Here is an 18420-nt window from a genome sequence, read left to right as displayed (position 1 = left end):
CTGTTAAGGTTTATTTATAAGCTCCTGCATGTTAACACCTTATTGTTAATCAGCCTTTGTTTAAGAAATATGGACATTAAATTTATTATGGGAGAATATTCTCAATAATATTTTTTTTATATAAACAAATCGATATTTCTTCAACAGAGCAATTCATAATTCAGAATGCGTTCATAAGGAATCTATGGTGAAGAGAACAAGGTGTGATTATATTCAAGATACATGTTATTGAAGTGGCAAATACCACACAACTGTTGTGTTATGAGCATGCTTTAGCGAGACTTTCTCAGATACAAATTTGCCATTATAACAAGGCATTCATGGTGATGGGAATACAGTGAGGAAGCTATTATCTCCTGCCATCTGTGGCACGGTTGAGCGTGAATGATACCTAATACTTTAACATTGTCTGTCCAACTTAACACCTGTTTAATTCTGGCTTAAAATGCAAGTTTCAAGGTTAATGGTTTTATGTGGCAATTGTGACATTATCAGTTTGAATGAAATTATATTCTGTAATAACTTTGTTCTATATATGAGAATAGTTGTGTTTAGATACATCTGCATTACAGTTGTTTTAAATGACTTTAAATTACTTCATAGTGAACTATGAAGTTTTTATGAAAAACATATTCTGCAAACTATAAACAAATATATCATGATGTGATTTCTCTGTAGAATTCAGTGAACTGCTTTATGAACTTAATAATATTTTGCATATTAATTCTAAGTAAATACAAACTGAATCCCACCGGTGCCACCAATTTTAACAATACCATCATCTGAGCAGGTCCAATACGCGTCAGTCCAGCTCCAGTAGCCAACCTACCAGGGAGTCCTCTAGTCCTTCCGTTGCTGCCGTTGACTCGTCTGTCCCCAAGAGGTCTGCTATATACTTTCTTTAAAGTGTATTTTGTATTATAATGCCATATATATATATATATATATATATATATATATATATATATATATATATAATGTACAGTATGTGTTGGGGGATTAGGCCTGCATATTTCATATATCAGAATGTGGAAGTTTAACACTATCCCTAAAGTTTTCAAAAGACTGTTGTTTATATTCTTGGTCTTTAGACATTAACTCACAGCAATGTGTCCAGTGTGTAAAAAGCTTTGGTCAAGTTATAAGCCAGATAAAAAACTATTAAACTTTCTACAGGTACAACTAACAACATTGCATGATATTTTTTCTCTCCCCCCCAAAAATACTTTAGTATATTTTTTGTGTTTCCTGTATTAGCTATAATTTCATTTATGTATTAAACCCCCATTGTTCTAGAATAAATCCCGTTCTTGTTGAGGTGACCTTTAGTGCTTTCACCAAAAGTTCAGTTTCACTAAAAACCTCTGTAAACACCCTGTTTGCCTAGTCCATGTGTAAAATCAACGAATAACCTTGCTACCTCTCTCTTTCAGTAAATTGATGTTTCCTTAATTGTTTAAGTTCCCTTTCTCTTCTCCTGAATGCTGTATAAATTATGTAAATTGCTTTACTCTGTATGATTTTGGACTTGCTATATAAAATTATAACGCTCAAAATCCCATGTACTCTGTCTCTGCCTCCGCCCATCTGACATCCCCAATCCCTGTTTGTGGTTTCTTCTGAGTACTGGCGTTTGGTTGCAGGAATAGGCGCCCCTCCTTGAAGCCTGTGTCAGTTATCGCTCCCTCAGCACCGATAAGCAAGGATATCTGGAGATACCCCCCAAGGAGGTAAAATTTGACTAATCCCGCCACCCCATGAACGAACACCGGTCTTTATGACGTTCCCTTACGCTACCATAGTTTTCACACAACCCCTTTACATCCACTCTACTACCCTAGGCTTCACGACAGTCCCAGAGACTCGCATGGTTAATATTTCACCCCTTTACTAAAGATGTGAGGGTGTATCGTGTTGCTATAATGCATCTGGGTCGATACATTCTCTATTATTTAGGAGGGGGAACTATATATATATATATATTACCTGCGATTCTTTGTGTATGTTGATATAGACGTTGATACAGGTTGTGTTCACGTTGTGTTCGAGCTTTACACACAGACCACAACAGTAGTTCAGATTTACTGGGTCACACGGTGTCTTGTAACACTCGTTGTAACACATTGCAGAGAAGTTCTTGCTCACATACTACCGATAACAACTTAGAACAAGCATGTTTTGTGTGTGTGTGTGGGAGGATAGCATGTTTTACTTGGACGTCAGCTATACACTGATATATACAAAAGTGCTCTTAAAAAGCTACATTATCGGAATTTACAGTCACACAATATTCCACCTAAACTACAAAGAACACTGTGACCAAACAGAAATATAATAGAACATGTTAAGATGATCAAGGTCAAACGTTAAGCCAACTACTGATCTATCCCAGGATACAACCCAAACAGTTGGCTAACTCCCAGATGACCGTTTACTCTTAGGTGAATCAGGTATAAGGAAATGTGCTCGAACGACTCGTCATGTCCGGGAATCAAACCCAGCTGTAATCAGATGCGAGACGACTGAGCTTCGCACCAGAAATTTACACCTATACATACTCTTTACTCATGACTTGTTTACCTGGGAACAAAAAAAAATTTACCATTGAATGAACTGACATCAAAGATATTGGGTTACTTCACACACATTCTGCTACTGTAGGCTTTCGTTAATAGTTTCTAACATTGCGATAGCAGTGAATGTTAATTTCTTACTGCGATAACAGTGAATTAAAACTTTCTATGAATGCCTGCTATTGAAATCTATACAACTGCTGAAATATTTAAATTAAATAGTTTATGTGGTCCCAGTAAAAGCTTGATTTTTACTGCGATCTAACAGGCAGCTTGTTAATACGAGGTCAATAATAATAACAAAACATGCTCTCTATGTTGAAGAGAAAAAACAAGTTATAATCATTTTTAATCAATTTGAAGTAATTTTAAAGAAATCTGTATTAACACTTAATAACCTTTTCAGTCAAAAATAACATATTTCAAGTTCTCCGCTGGAGATGAGGCGGCTTAAGAATTGACAAAGAAATTTGTAAAAAACTTAAAATTTACCACTTTATATAAATGTTTAGTTAAAACTCCATCTTAATAGAAGCTTATCATCAAGTACAAACAAGAAACGTCCTTGCTATGCTATGAACACTAGACACATTTGCTCTGTATTAAAATCATACTCTCACTGAGTTGTAAAAAAAAAAAAAATAAAAAAAAAAATGCTAAAAAAAATTTTGATAAAATTTTTTTTTATAAAAAATAAAATAAAAAAAAAACTGAGTTGTAAACATTACACACTTCGTACGCTGCAAACAACACACACATTCGATATGCTGTAAACATCACACACGTGAAACTCTACGAACATCACACACGTGAAACTCTACGAACATCACACACGTGAAACTCTACGAACATCACACACGTGAAACTCTACGAACATCAGACACTCGATAAGCTGTGAACATCTGACTCTCGGTACGCCTGCGCAAACACACACATCTTCGCTACGCTGATAATATCAGACATTCTCACCAGAACCCCAAAACCTGACAGCAACGAAACCCTGAACACGTGTCAACCGAGGAGGCTAATGTTAACAGGTGATCATTCCTGGCGCAACCGTCCCATGTCATGGCGCCACCGTCCTATGTCAACACTGCAGAAGGTGCATGTCAGTGCGGTGGCGGGTGCATGGCAACACGGCAACTTTGTCAGTATTTGTGCTAACACTTAAGACACTGACGAACGGTGATACACGCATGACGGTATAATAATAATTACACTTTTGAGCCCCTTGATGCGAGACTAAATCATGGATTCTGCATATACGAATCCCTACGAAGGTTCGAACGACGACCACCAATGATTTAGACCCACCAACTGCAAATTCCTACTCATATCTGAAATGTGAAATGTATTATTTCCATTTACACTATTTGCTCAAAAATAATAGTTTTAACATATTTTTTAAATCAAGCATTAACAGATGATGAAGAGGTGAGTGCATGACAATGTACTTGTTCAAATATGGTTTAGTAAATTATTCAAAGGTTGGAATCAAGGGTTCGATTTATTCAAATTACCAAGTCGGGATACCCCCCCCCCCCTTCCTCCTCACCACGACAGCCAATTTTGACTTTTATTCGACTCGAGACAGACGAATTATGGCTCATGTATTAGCTTAATTGTTTTGAGAGGCAGTTAGTTCGCTGCTTGTAGGAAAAGATCTGCATGATTAGTCATTAATAATGCAAAGTAGAACAGCTGACTGGTACTAGAATTGCTGATATATGTTGTTCTTCTTGTCAAGAACTACAAGAACGAAGCTTGATAAGTAAGTGTCACTTTTGTGTCAATACGTCTAAACCGTATTATAACCAATTACATCTATAATTAATCTCTTGCAATCACAGGCTCCAAGTTGCTGCTTTTATTACCAGAGAGAGTAAAGTGAAATATGCTATTGTAGAGTATATGCTTCTATATGGAAAACTTTAATGCTTTACAAGGACACACGCAATGTCCTTGTTCTGGCTCTGTTTATATTCTTTGTGTTAAAAGCTTCGCCAAATATTAATTTCATTTAAGCTTTTCTTGCCTATTCACCATAATTGTCCTTTTAATCATCAAAATGATTATTTGACAGTTTTCTCATTCCTGAAAACCTATCCTTATTTCATTGTATTTGCTTTATTTCTTTCTTGTAAACCTCAGTTTTAAATGCAACTATATCAAAATACTTTAATAAAAATATATATGATCTTGCTTGCCAAATTGTTAACATAAAACTTAATCCCACTGTCACTTAATTCTTATTGTAAATTTATCATATTACTATATTCTGTTTTTCCTCCAAGTTCTCTCTCTCTCTCTCTCTCTCTCTCTATCATATTTAAAATACCTTATTGTAAACTCCTACCTTGGTGATGTGAGAAGCGAGCATACAAACCTTAGTCATAAATGAGTCTACAGATATATATATATATATATGGAGGTCACAGCTACAGTCACGAGTACAGCTACAGAGTAACAAGTACAGCTACAGAGTCATGAGTACAGCTACAGAGTAACAAGTACAGCTACAGAGTCACGAGTACAGCTACAGAGTCACAAGTACAGCTACAGAGTCATGAGTACAGCTACAGAGTAACGAGTACAGCTACAGAGTCACAAGTACAGCTACAGAGTCACGAGTACAGCTACAGAGTAACGAGTACAGCTACAGAGTAACGAGTACAGCTACAGAGTCACAAGTACAGCTACAGAGTCATGAGTACAGCTACAGAGTAACGAGTACAGCTACAGAGTCACGAGTACAGCTACAGAGTCACAAGTACAGCTACAGAGTCACGAGTACAGCTACAGAGTCACAAGTACAGCTACAGAGTCACAAGTACAGCTACAGAGTCACAAGTACAGCTACAGAGTCACGAGTACAGCTACAGAGTCACAAGTACAACTACAGAGTCACGAGTACAGCTACAGAGTTACAAGTACAGCTACAGAGTCACAAGTACAGCTACAGAGTCACGAGTACAGCTACAGAGTCACAAGTACAGCTACAGAGTCACAAGTACAGCTACAGAGTCACAAGTACAGCTACAGAGTCACAAGTACAGCTATAGAGTCACGAGTACAGCTACAGAGTCACAAGTACAGCTACAGAGTCACGAGTACAGCTACAGAGTCACAAGTGCAGCTACAGAGTCACAAGTACAGCTACAGAGTCACGAGTACAGCTACAGAGTCACAAGTACAGCTACAGAGTCACAAGTACAGCTACAGAGTCACGAGTACAGCTACAGAGTCACAAGTACAGCTACAGAGTCACGAGTACAGCTACAGAGTCACAAGGAAAGCTACAGAGATGAAACTACTGCAATTTAAATCACATCCAAAGCTTCAGAATCAAAGAAATTCTTTCGGAGCAAAATGTCTTGCTGTAGAAAGACGCGAAGCTGACGACTGACAGGTGGATCATGTTAATGGTTGCCTTAAACATCTACAGAGCTACAGGCGAAGTTACAGACTGACAAGAACCTCGTGTGACAATGGTCAGATTAGAACTCCTGGCGGATGTCCTCGCTACCAGGCGACTTTGCCAGTTCCTCGCTCTAGCTTGTCTTGTGACCCTATAAACAAAGTTTGAAAGCGTTTTGTTAACGTTTTGTTTACGCTGTTAAAACGTTTGTAACGTTTTTAAAAAAAGATTAAAAACATACACTTGGGTTATGTTGTTTGATAGGATTTAAGCCTATTATTCACGATCACGAGAGCATGAAGGAACGGTGAAAAGGTCTGAATGGTTGGAAGGGAAAGTGTATGTGTATTTGAGTATATGTGTATCACGTGTGCTCCCTTGTGTGGAGCCTGTGTAGGCTACATTGTTTCATTTACAAATAGGAGTGTTAACAGGTGCACCCATTACACCTACTTTATAGATGGAAAGTGTGTGGTCGCTTCTCACAGTACAAACTTCCTAAATAACTTCCCAGTTGATTAATATTATCCAAAAAATCATGTATTAAGTACTATCTATAAGTTTTCTTATTAATGAGATGTAATCATATAATAATGACAATGATGATGATGATAAAAAGGATAATTATAATGACAATCATGATTGGACTAATAAAACATATGTATATTAATATTTATTGAATATATTTCCAGTGATTTTTTTTTACTTAGACATAAACTACAACAGTGTAACTAATAGTTATAATTTCATGTATAAGTCAAACTTTTTTTTTAGTTCAAAGAAGGCCCTTCCAGGCTATCTTTTCTGCCTTGTGAGTTTGAATCACATAGGGTTAAATATCTGTAATTTTTAGATACCTGCCTCTCTTTATTTTCATATTTAATAGCTCTTCTACTGCAGAATAATGGGTTCATTTCTTGAATTTATCATTGATAATATATCTGACTCCCTCATGCACATAACTATCCCTCATTCTCTCCATCTTATTCAATGCTCAATTCCCTCTCATTCCCATCCTCACACATCATATCTAACATTAGTTTCCCCCATGTCAATTTCTCTGGCAATTCTAACACTTGTTATTCTCGCCTCTCCTTGACTGTTCTAACAAAGTGTTCTCGTCCCTCTTCTCACAACCAGACCAGCTCCTGTGGGCCCAACTCCTCCTGTCGACACCAAGGCCACCAAATGTGATCCCAAGCTGTGTCGACTTCCAGACTGCTATTGTGGTGGCAGGGAAATTCCTGGTGAGTGTGTGTGTGTGTGTGTGTGTGTGTGTGTGTGTGTGTGTGTGTGTGTGTGTGTGTGTGTGTGTGTGTGTGTGTGTGTGCATGCATGCTTGAGTGTATGTAATTGAATGTGTAACAACACTAATTTTTTTAATTTATTAGTAATTTAATGAGATAATTTGATGTATATAGTAGACTACCTTTGCAGGGACTTCATATGCGAATGATGCATAAATTATTATTCATGTCTACCATCAACTTAATGGATATTGATCACATTTAATTTTCCATAATGCAAAATACTTAGATGAGTTCATTGTTTTATAATTTTCAGAACTAGATCATGTATTATTTACCAAATCTATTTTTGTATTTGCTATAAAGTTTATTTAAGAAAGTAAGTTAAGAATAATTCTGTGTAAATGCTGCAAGAATAAGGACCTAGAAGTTGCATGAGCATATCATTTAAGTTTCTCTCTTGATTATTTTATTTTGGACTGACTCGTCCAGAGGTTGATCAAATCTTTAAAAAAAAAATTCACTTGCAGTTGAGTGATTTCATTTTCATTTTTTGGATACGCTAATTATATTCACTTTGCATCCATCAGCATTAAGGCACTTTAATGCCTTCCATTATGTTATTTAATTATTAACTGTTTGTGTTCAAGTTTTAGAAAACCTTGATAATATTATTATATTATATAATATATTATATAATATAATATATATATATATATATATATATATATATATATATATTATCATTAGCAAATTTAGTTATTTAGTTTAATTTTAAAATATCATTTAGCTTTACATATACTATAGAGTATATATTTTTTACGAAGGCCCCGTGAGTATATGATACTAGAAATGGGAAGCATGTGCCAAGAAAGTAGTAACCATTGAAGGCAATAGTATCAGTAGAGAAATAGTGATAGTCTGCACGCCCTGTATGTTGACACTTGCACCCTATTATGAGTCTGAAGTAGATAGACGTAGTGTGTCTGTGTGCAGCAGCTGTAGTGTAGTGTGTAGCGTGGTGGTCACACCCCCAGCTCCTCCCTCACTAAACTGATGAACTAAATTGCTTGAACCTGACCTGACCGAGGACCCGCTAATAGAAATCGGGGGGACATCCAGTCAGTTTTGCGTGCCGCTGTGATTTTCAGTGGATCAGTTTTTGGCCGTAGACGATTTGTATGTCAAAATGTGATGTAGCGTCGGGGAGGCCGCGCTCTCGAGCGGTCGTGAAGAACACTCTTGTGGTGTGTGTAGGGATTAATGGAACCAGGTGAAGGGTTGTGTTGGCAGGTGGGATTTGTCTAAGAGTCTTGTGGATTCCAAAAAAAATTTGTGAAATTCCTAAGATATTACTTCGATTACTATCAATGTTAATACATTATATGTAGCGTTAATGCAAATTTGGAATTTGTGTTGATTATTTGATAGGCAGCAGATTATCATGGATTTTAGTAGATTATCTGAAGTTGTATTTACTTATCTGCAAATGTAGTGTATTGGTTGCAAATCAAATTGATTATCTGAGAACTTAATAGATTATTAGCAGACTACCCAAATGTTAAGATATATGAATTTTAGTAAATAGTTGTGCTTGTATATGGTATACGAAGTTAGATACCGTCATGCACTATTTTTAGAACATCAATGTGAAAGCATTACAGCCATGTCGAGGACTCAACTTGCTCGCCTCTGGAGCCCAACGACGCAAGTTCGGTCCGACTCCATTACCTTAATAATTGTCAGATACATCACAGTATTGAGGTTTCAGTGTGCTGATTGGAACAGCAATATGTAAAGATGTTTTTATATTTAGAGGATTTGCAGTGATGGAAAATTACATATAAACATCAACGTTCATATTTTTTTTACATACAGCTATTGATGTGAGGTTTGTGTATAGAGTAATGTGGTCTGTTGTGTGTCTTGGTGAGCTAGAGTGATATTTAGAATTTGTCACTCAAGCTGCACAGCATGTGAAGTGCACTAGTCCATTGAGGTTACACATGTGTAGTGATCTAGACCATTGCAGCTACATATGTGTAGTGCTCCAGACCACTGCAGCTACACATGTGTAGTGATCTAGACCATTGCAGCTACACATGTGTAGTGATCCAGACCACTGCGGCTACACATGTGTAGTGTTCCAGACCACTGCAGCTACACATGTGTCGTGCTTCAGACCACTGCAGCTGCACAACACGTGTAGTGTTCCAGACCAAAGGTTCCTCAGCTGTATCCAGCAACACAACATGTATTAGTGCTTCAGATCGCTCGAGTCCCGTCACTAAACTAGCCTTAAGTCTATCAGTTGTTTGACTGTCTGTGTTTGTGAGTTTAAGCGTTTGTGAACGTTCAATTGTTTACTCGTTTCGTTTCTTCAAGATCTGTCCTATAAACTAAACTGGAAAACATATCTAACACACGAGGACAAAAAAAATCATAATTTTTCAAAAGACATCCAAAATGCAGCAAACAAAATTCAGCTGGTAAACAGTATAAACACTGGTGGCCTGCATGCCTTGTCTGCTTATTACCATGTAGTGACACTGTTTTCATTGCAACAATTCATTGAAGATGATCTACGTCTCACAAGTACCACATAAGTAACTTATAGACAACAACATTCCGAATGTTATTTACTCAAAACGTTCCCAAATTAAAGTTAATACATTAGGATCAATATCATAACACACGATATATTGTCCTTGGGAGCTAATGAAGGGGGGATATGAGCTCCTGTGTATCTGATTAGAAGTACAGAGTTGGCACTCCCACGGAGCCTGTGACATTCACTCTCCTGCCTGGCACTGTCAGGCCCCCTGACCTTCGCCTGTCAGGCCCCCTGACCTTCGCCTGTCAGGCCTCCTGACCTTTCCTGCTTAAGAAACAGGGAAGAATGTATAAGAAACATTATACATTTAATTAATGTTATTCATGTTAATTATTCCAAATTTAATATATATATATATATATATATATATATATATATATATATATATATATATATATATATATATATATATATATATATATACACACAAACATGCTGTTACGGTATCTTAAACAGTATTTAGAGTGCATGCACGCTGACAAACGCACACAAACGCCCGCACACACACACACACACACACACACACACACACACACACACACACACACACACACATGAGAGCCTTTCACTCACATTGGTCTGTATACTGACGTAGCGCTCGTACACCTCACCCTGCACTCAACTGACACACGCTCACCCTCACACTTATCTCAGCTCTTACACTCCATCATCCTAAAAACAGTAGGAAAGACTTGTACTCATTGTTCTATGTTAACTTCAAATGTACTCTTTAAGCTAGGGCGAGGACAACTTCCTCCGCAGCAAACAGTGTACTTCTCATCATACATTTTACACATTTATTTGGCTGTTTTACACAAATTTCAACATACTGTGCATGTCTAACCAGATTTTCTACACAGTTTTATATAGGAACATTAGTGAAAAACTAATTCAGCATGGTACACGGCATGGCGCGCGCGCGCGTACACACACACATACACACACACACACACACACACACACACACACACACACACACACACACACACACACACACACACACACACACAGCCCCGGCCCCTGTGAACATGGGCTATGTGCCAGTGATGTTAACCAAGTCACCCCTGACCTCTGCAACAGGTGGCTATGACCCCGTGGAGGTTCCTCAGATTGTCCTTCTGACCTTTGACGACGCTATCAACGACCTTAACAATGGTCTCTATCGAGACCTGTTTGAGGTCGGCAGGAAAAATCCGAACGGCTGTCCAATTGTGTCAACAATGTATGTTAGCCATGAGTGGACAGACTACTCCCAGGTCCAGGACCTGTATGCTGAGGGCCATGAGATTGCCTCTCATTCCGTCTCGTAAGTATTACATAAGCCAATGGTACATTGACTCAACTGTGCTGTACACTGCTTGCCAGCTTGCTTCGTGTCTGCATGTTGCTCGTCCCCGTTGACTCACATTGTACATATATATCTCACACAATTATCAGTTTGTGCTATGTTTCCTCTCATTATTGTACATAAAACTGTCGTCTACTATATGTACCCGCATGTTTTTTTTGTTTTTTTACATCATTGTACATAAAGTTTTCATCCTCTACGTTTCCTGGCATGTCCCTCCACACTTTTCATTGTATATACCACCACCACCATCTACTGCTTGTTCTGGATGTGTATGTAAGTTTCCCTCTTTTTAGCTCTTCACAACGTTTTCTTTCAGTTTCTGCAACCATCGTTTTTTCTCACCGGTCTACTTGTATGGGTAACTATGATATTCTTTTTCTCTAGGTAATCTACGATTCTTCCTCTCTGTACCTCTATTATTCTTGCCTTCCCCTTCCGTCTCAGCCGGTTTCCAACCAGCCGAGACTCCCCAGATCGTTCTGCTGACCTTTGATGACTCAGTGAACGACCTCAATAAGGAGCTGTACATAGATCTCTTCGAAAAGGGGCGCGTAAATCCCAACGGCTGTCCCATCGTCTCGACCATGTATGTGTCCCACGAATGGACCGATTATTCCCAGGTTCAGAACCTATACGCTGACGGTCACGAGATAGCATCCCACAGCATTCAGTAAGTTGCCAGGGCCGTGGCCACACGGGGCTCCGGACGCCGCCTCAGCAGCGGGGAGGAATCTGCATCACATTGCCTTCCTGCATGTTGCTTGCCTGTATGTTACAGTCTTCCCAGAGCAGGTCACGGGGGAATGACGATGCATTAGTGGCCTCTGTGATGCAAATTACTCTCCAGATGGCACTTTTTTATGCTTTTTTTGTTGTATTTCTAAATGCACTTCTATGCTACTGAATTTATATTACGGTAAAATATAAAAAAAAACTTAACCAGTATCTCTGGTGAGATCAAGTTTTCCTGCCTTAAAATCTGCTTTGCTTGTATATAAGCAAATTAAATTATATGTATTATACTGTAAATATTTATCATCACCCAAGGTTCCTTTACTTTCTTACTCTACTTAAGGTGGTCAATGATAGCATGCTTCAATATTTTTGCTTCCTTTGATACAATCACGATGAAGGAACTGAACCATTGTTTGATGGTAGCGTGTTGCTCACAGGACTCGACTTCTAACTGACAGCTCCTGTGAACAAACGCTATTCACAGGAAGGTTCTTGTTCCCTGTCGATGACTCTTCTACCTTCCGTTATACTAAACTCTTCTAAACCATATTATGCATCACTTTTTTCACCACTTAACGTGTTTAAATATGTATTCATCCCCGTGCTTTCCCAGTCAGTTTATTTGTCCGTGGATTATTAATGTGAGAAATGTAGGATAATGAATTACGATAACAGTTACTTTTCATAGGAATTAAGTCAAGTTACAGGAGCCTCTCTCCAGCCTCTTTTATAGGAGCCACTCATCACCAAACTTCCCCAAATCCACCTTTGCAACCCATCTTCACCACCCACCATCACCACCCACTCATACCATCTTTCCCCCACTACCAAAGTCACCCAATCCCCATACAACCCTCGTCTCACTTTCCTATCCCCACGCACCCTTCAGACACAGCTTTGGGGAACAGTTCTCTACGAAGAAATGGGCTAAGGAGATAGCAGGACAGAGGGAGATCCTCTCAGCCTACGGAGGCGTCAAGATGGAGGATGTGAGGGGCATGCGAGCACCCTTCCTAGCTGTGAGTTCACCTTCCAGTTCAATTGTTGTTTCCTTTCTAGAATTGAAATTACATTCAGACATTCACGATGATTTAATTTCTTACGTTTCATTCCACGTCACGTGTTGACTTCATGTTATACTATGACATTCTTTGACACGTGTTGACTTTTGTTATACTTTGAATATATACTCTATATGCCAGAATATAACATAAGATATATATATGTCCCTTCACTAAGATATTTTGAGAGAAAACAAATAATATATGTATTCATACATTTATTGCAAGTAATTTTCTAATTTGTTTTGTGTGTGTGTGGGGGAAACATATGCTTATATGCATGCATATATAATATTGCCTTGATGGAGGGGTCAGAAAAGAGGCCTCGTATCCGCCAACAAATCCGGTATTTATTTTTTGCAAAGTGAAAAGCAGGAAAAATGGTAAATGTGTCTCCTGCTCACACCATGAAGCACAACACGGCATAAGGGATACGATCATCTGTAAACAGACTTACAGGATAAAGATGGGAGGAGGGGAGGACACAACGCATTAAGTCATATAGGCAGTTACTTTGCGATGATTTCGGGGCTGAACGTCCCCGCGGCGCGGTCTCTGACCCGGCCTTTCTGGGGGACAGGGCCGTCCATCACACGTACACGACCCGTCCACCACACCTGCACGACCCGTCCATCACACCTGCACGACCCGTCCACCACACCTGCACGACCCGTCCATCACACCTGCACGACCCGTCCATCACACCTGCACGACCCGTCCATCACACCTACACGACCCGTCCATCACACCTACACGACCCGTCCACCACACCTACACGCCCCGTCCAACACACCTACACGCACCGTCCACCACACCTACACGCCCCGTCCACCACACCTACACGACCCGTCCACCACACCTACACGACTAACGCCCCGTGTACCACAGGTGGGCGGCAACAAGATGTACAGGATGCTGTGGCAGGAGAACTTCACCTACGACTCCTCGATGCCGGTCTACGAGAACACTCCCCCCAGCTGGCCCTACACCCTGGACTACAGGATCTTCCACGACTGCATGATCCCGCCCTGCCCGACCAACTCCTTCCCTGGTGAGTGTGTACCTACGTCACCTACCGTGGGAGGGTGGACAGAGAGTTATAGCGTTATGGAGAATGGGGAGATTGGTAAGACTATTTAGAGAGCTGATAGGTCCTTCTCCTCTACCTCAATCATTTCTTTTTCTCCGACTTCTCCTTACGGCACCACTATGTTATAATCCCTCCCTCAAAACTCATTTTACCATTCCTTGTTAATTCCACTATGTTACAACTGGTTTTAAACTCTTCCTTGTATGTCACTACCCGTCTCCCTCGTATCCCTGCCCGCCCCTCTGAGGCAGGTGTAATACCTTGACTTGTGTGTGTCGCCATTTAAGCAGGTCTCGGCACTACAGGTGAGATCATTCTCGATTCACAATCGGGAATCCCAGGTTCTAAACCTTGGGCGGGACTAAAATGATTGGGCATCTTTCCTCACACCTTATGCCGCTGTTCACCAAGCAGTAGATACAACCCGTTCTCGCAAATTCGTAAAGTCAATATTGACTTATTAACTACGTGCATAGGTGATATACTAAACATAATAGATACCCTTAAAAAGATTCATAGAAAACACCGACCTTACCTAACCTTGTTAGTATCTTAAGATAAGCATCTTATTGCTTCGTAATTACAATAATTACTTAACCTATGCCTATTATAGGTTAGGTAATAATTGTAATTACGAAGCAATAAGATGCTTATCTTAACATACTAAGTAGGTTAGGTATGGTCGGTGTTTTCTATGAATCTTTTTAAGGGTATCTATTATGTTAAGTATGTCACCTATGCACATATTTAATAAGTCAATATTGACTTATTAAATTTGCGAGAACGGGTTGGTAGATAAGTACCCGGGAGTTAGTCAGCTGTTACCGGGTTGCATCCTAGGAAGGGTCAGTAGTTCACCCTATTACGGGGAACTTAGATATAAATCTAATGTATATATTTATATACACAGGCTGCCTGTTTCCCGACAAAATGAGTTATTAAATGCCTCTATTACCTTTGTCTTAAATACACACAACTTCCCATTCAATAGTATCTGTGATGCCTGTGTCATAACACGCCTCCTGGGCCCGCAGGACTGTGGCAAGTGCCCATGGTGATGTGGGTCGATCTGAACGGTGGAAGATGCTCCATGGGAGATGCCTGCACCACGCCCCCGGATGCTGAGGGAGTCTACAAGATGCTTATCAAAAACTTCGAGAGACACTACACCAGCAACAGGTATGGAATCAGCACAACGACAGGTATGGGAATAGCACACCAGTAGGTGTGGAAGCAGCAACAGCGAACAAGGGAAGAAACAGCAGCAAACAGGTAAGGCAGTACCACAGCAACATGTGGTATGGAACAAGGACACGAACAACTCATCCTGTTGGTAAGAAAATATTTTCTGTAACACTGTGAACGTTCGTGCAAATATTGACGTGATGGACAAACAGCAAGAAAAACTCGACACTATTCATTTAAATACAATCAGAAAAAAACTAAAAAAAAACTTACATATTCCAAGGCCTAGTTTAGCACACATATATATATATATATACTATATTAGGCCTCAGATAACATGTATTAGAACTAGGATAGTTAAGTTAGTTTAAGTTTCATTACTAAACATAAATACAAAATTTTTTTTTCAGTTTGTCAAAATTCAATAATGCAAAAATTCTAGTTTCTATTGGCCCGTCACATCCTTATTTGTAACATCGTCCATATTGTTACTATAATTTTATTTTTGGATGATGGGCTAGAGAGTCGCACTTACAAGTATGGAAGCAGCAGCAATGTATGTAGAAGCAGTAACAAGCAGTCTGTGCCTCATAGAAGCAGCAAAACGGAAGAAAAAAAATCCCTCAATATATATTTGTCCTTACCATCAAAAACTAAATTCTTTTAGTTAATATAATAACAATTAATATAAATCTCTTACCACGTAACTATAACTCTTCTCACCTCTTCCGTCACCACCCATCGTCTCACTTGTTACCTTCCCTCCCTCATGCCTACCCTCACCACCTCATGAACCTCATGGTTCAGTCATCAGCAACTACTCACACACCTCATGTGTTATGGCGTGGTGTTCCCACCACACACAAGGTACCAGGGATGGCAGATGCAGCACCTTGTGTGTGCTCGCCCGACTCCCCACCCCCGCTGTCATTGCCAGAAACACTGTGCAGCTTGTGCCTTAACATGAATAAAAATCACCAAAATCTATACTAACACAATCCACTGTACCTTCTTGTATATATATACATCTGAAGATTGTAAGCACGTCTATTGTTTCCCCTCCGACAGAGCGCCCTTCGGCCTGTTCTACCACGCTGCCTGGTTCACCACGCCGCACCACAAGGAGGGCTTCATCGCCTTCCTCGACACCATTACAGCCATGGATGACGTGTGGCTCACCACCAACTGGCAGCTGATCCAGTGGATGAGGGATCCAACCCCACTCAGCAGGATCAAGAACTTTGCCCCCTTCAGCTGCAACTACTCAGTACGTGGTGGATAGCGAGCTGGTCCTGCCCTCTCCCTATTTCTTTTCCTAGACTTGTGTACCAGGTCTTGGAAAAGGTCACTTCGCAGGTGTATGTTTCCTAGACCAGGGAAGAGTACCCTGGCTATGCAGGGTACACTTCCTTGCCTGATAGTATTCCTCCTGTTTCTTCTGTCCGTCTTCTGCTGCAGTCTATGTAGTTATGGCTGTGTTTTGATGAAGGCCGCTAGTAGCCTGTCTAAGTGCGTCTGAGTTCACTTTGGATTATAGAAGCACATTCCTGTAGTTTTTTTTAATTTATATGTTTATTTTTTTTAATTTATCTATTTATTATTATAATTTGATGTTCCTGTTGATGTGGCTAGCTCCTCACCACCACTCATCATAATCCCTCACCATAGCATTCACTCACCACCACCACCACCATCCCTCACCAACAATCACAATCATCCTTACCAGCATATCCACAAATGACCACAATTCTCCACAACGCTCACCAAAAAACACTATACCATTACTCACTACAATCACTCGCCAGAACTCACCCACCACTTACCACCCCTCCAACCCCTCTCCAAAACTCGCAACCCACAACCCACAACCCCCAACGCCTCACCACAACTCGCAACAATCCCTTGCAACAATCATTCACCTTCTCCGTCCCCCCACAGGACCGACCCAAGTGCACCAGCAAGAAAGTCTGCAATGTATGGCACAAAGGAGGCGTGAGATACATGAGAACTTGTCAGGTATGCCCTGAGACGTACCCTTGGACGGGCAACACCGGGGTCGACAGCCCCCTCAACGAGCCCTGAACACCTCTCCCCCGCCCCTCACCCCCCTTCAATTCTCCCCACCTCGCATCCTCCCACATCACCCTCCCCGAAATATAATCTGAAACTCACGTTGCTTTCCCTTACCGCTGCGATCCTGTGATGTCCCTCTCCCACGGTGATGCTGTGATGTCTCCCCTCCCACGGTGATGCTGTGATGTCCCCCTCCCACTGGGATGCTGTGATGATGGCCACGTAGCAAGGATGCGAGACGTGGGGAGATATTTACTGTGATCTCTCAATCACCGTCATGTGGCTTCTCGCGTTGGGAAGGAAAAAATAATTATCGTTAATTTCTATTTATAGTTTTAAACTAAATTGAATTGTGTGTGTTTTTTGCCCGTATTTGTAAAATGCTGCACTTGATATCTTTGACAAAATCAACTTGATTCGAAGTTTATTAAAGAAAATGTTAACTGCTAAGCAAAATGTTAACAAATGTTCAATAAATCGCATACATAAACAAATGTCATAAGTTATGATGGTATTTATGAAATGACAAGTAAATGAAACTAGCGATCACCATATTACCAATCTGTCAGAGTTAACACTGTTGGTGATGTTCAACAGCGGCTCACTTGGTGAGAATTTAGTCTTGTGATAGCGACTAGATCATCTGGGTGTTGAGGAGGGAGTTGATCCGAGGCCGTAAGGGGTATAATCCTCACCTAATGCCAACAATTTTGCCTATTTGGCTTAACTCTGTCTTCCACACCAGTCCTACTGCCTCTCTGAAGAGAGAGATAACGTAAAAACATCACCTTGCAACATTACTGATAATCTAGACGATAACGGGTGTTGGTAACATTGCAGGTATTGCAGAGTAGCAGATGTAGATTAATAACTACGGATTTCAGTTTCAGAACCAATTATGTGCTCTGTAATCTTTCTCACCACCGTCCGTGGGATGGGTATGCGGTGCATAATAAAGGATTAAAGTAAAAAATAACTGATATTGATATATATATATATATATATATATATATATATATATATATATATATATATATATATATATATATATATATATATATATATATACATAC

At 39.9% G+C, this 18420-nt stretch overlaps 1 protein-coding gene across 1 annotated transcript in view; it reads left to right on the top strand.

The window, feature by feature from the left end:
• The window catches only part of LOC138366112 (mucin-2-like), a 38171-nt gene extending 20320 nt beyond the window's left edge, over positions 1–17851 (top strand). The window contains exons 12-20 of the mRNA XM_069326849.1: positions 791–883; positions 1644–1730; positions 7132–7238; positions 10933–11158; positions 12828–12957; positions 13888–14050; positions 15124–15268; positions 16343–16541; positions 17213–17851. Of these exons, the coding sequence (XP_069182950.1) occupies positions 791–883; positions 1644–1730; positions 7132–7238; positions 10933–11158; positions 12828–12957; positions 13888–14050; positions 15124–15268; positions 16343–16541; positions 17213–17356 (1294 nt within the window). The 3' untranslated portion in view covers positions 17357–17851. The remainder of the gene's footprint in view (positions 1–790; positions 884–1643; positions 1731–7131; positions 7239–10932; positions 11159–12827; positions 12958–13887; positions 14051–15123; positions 15269–16342; positions 16542–17212) is intronic.
• Positions 17852–18420: the final 569 nt, after the last annotated feature.

This window comes from Procambarus clarkii, chromosome 18 (genome assembly GCF_040958095.1).
Source record: "Procambarus clarkii isolate CNS0578487 chromosome 18, FALCON_Pclarkii_2.0, whole genome shotgun sequence".
Lineage (NCBI taxonomy): Eukaryota > Metazoa > Arthropoda > Malacostraca > Decapoda > Cambaridae > Procambarus > Procambarus clarkii.
Note: the sequence above shows the minus strand (reverse complement) of the source record. Positions and strands in the feature narration are given on the sequence as shown.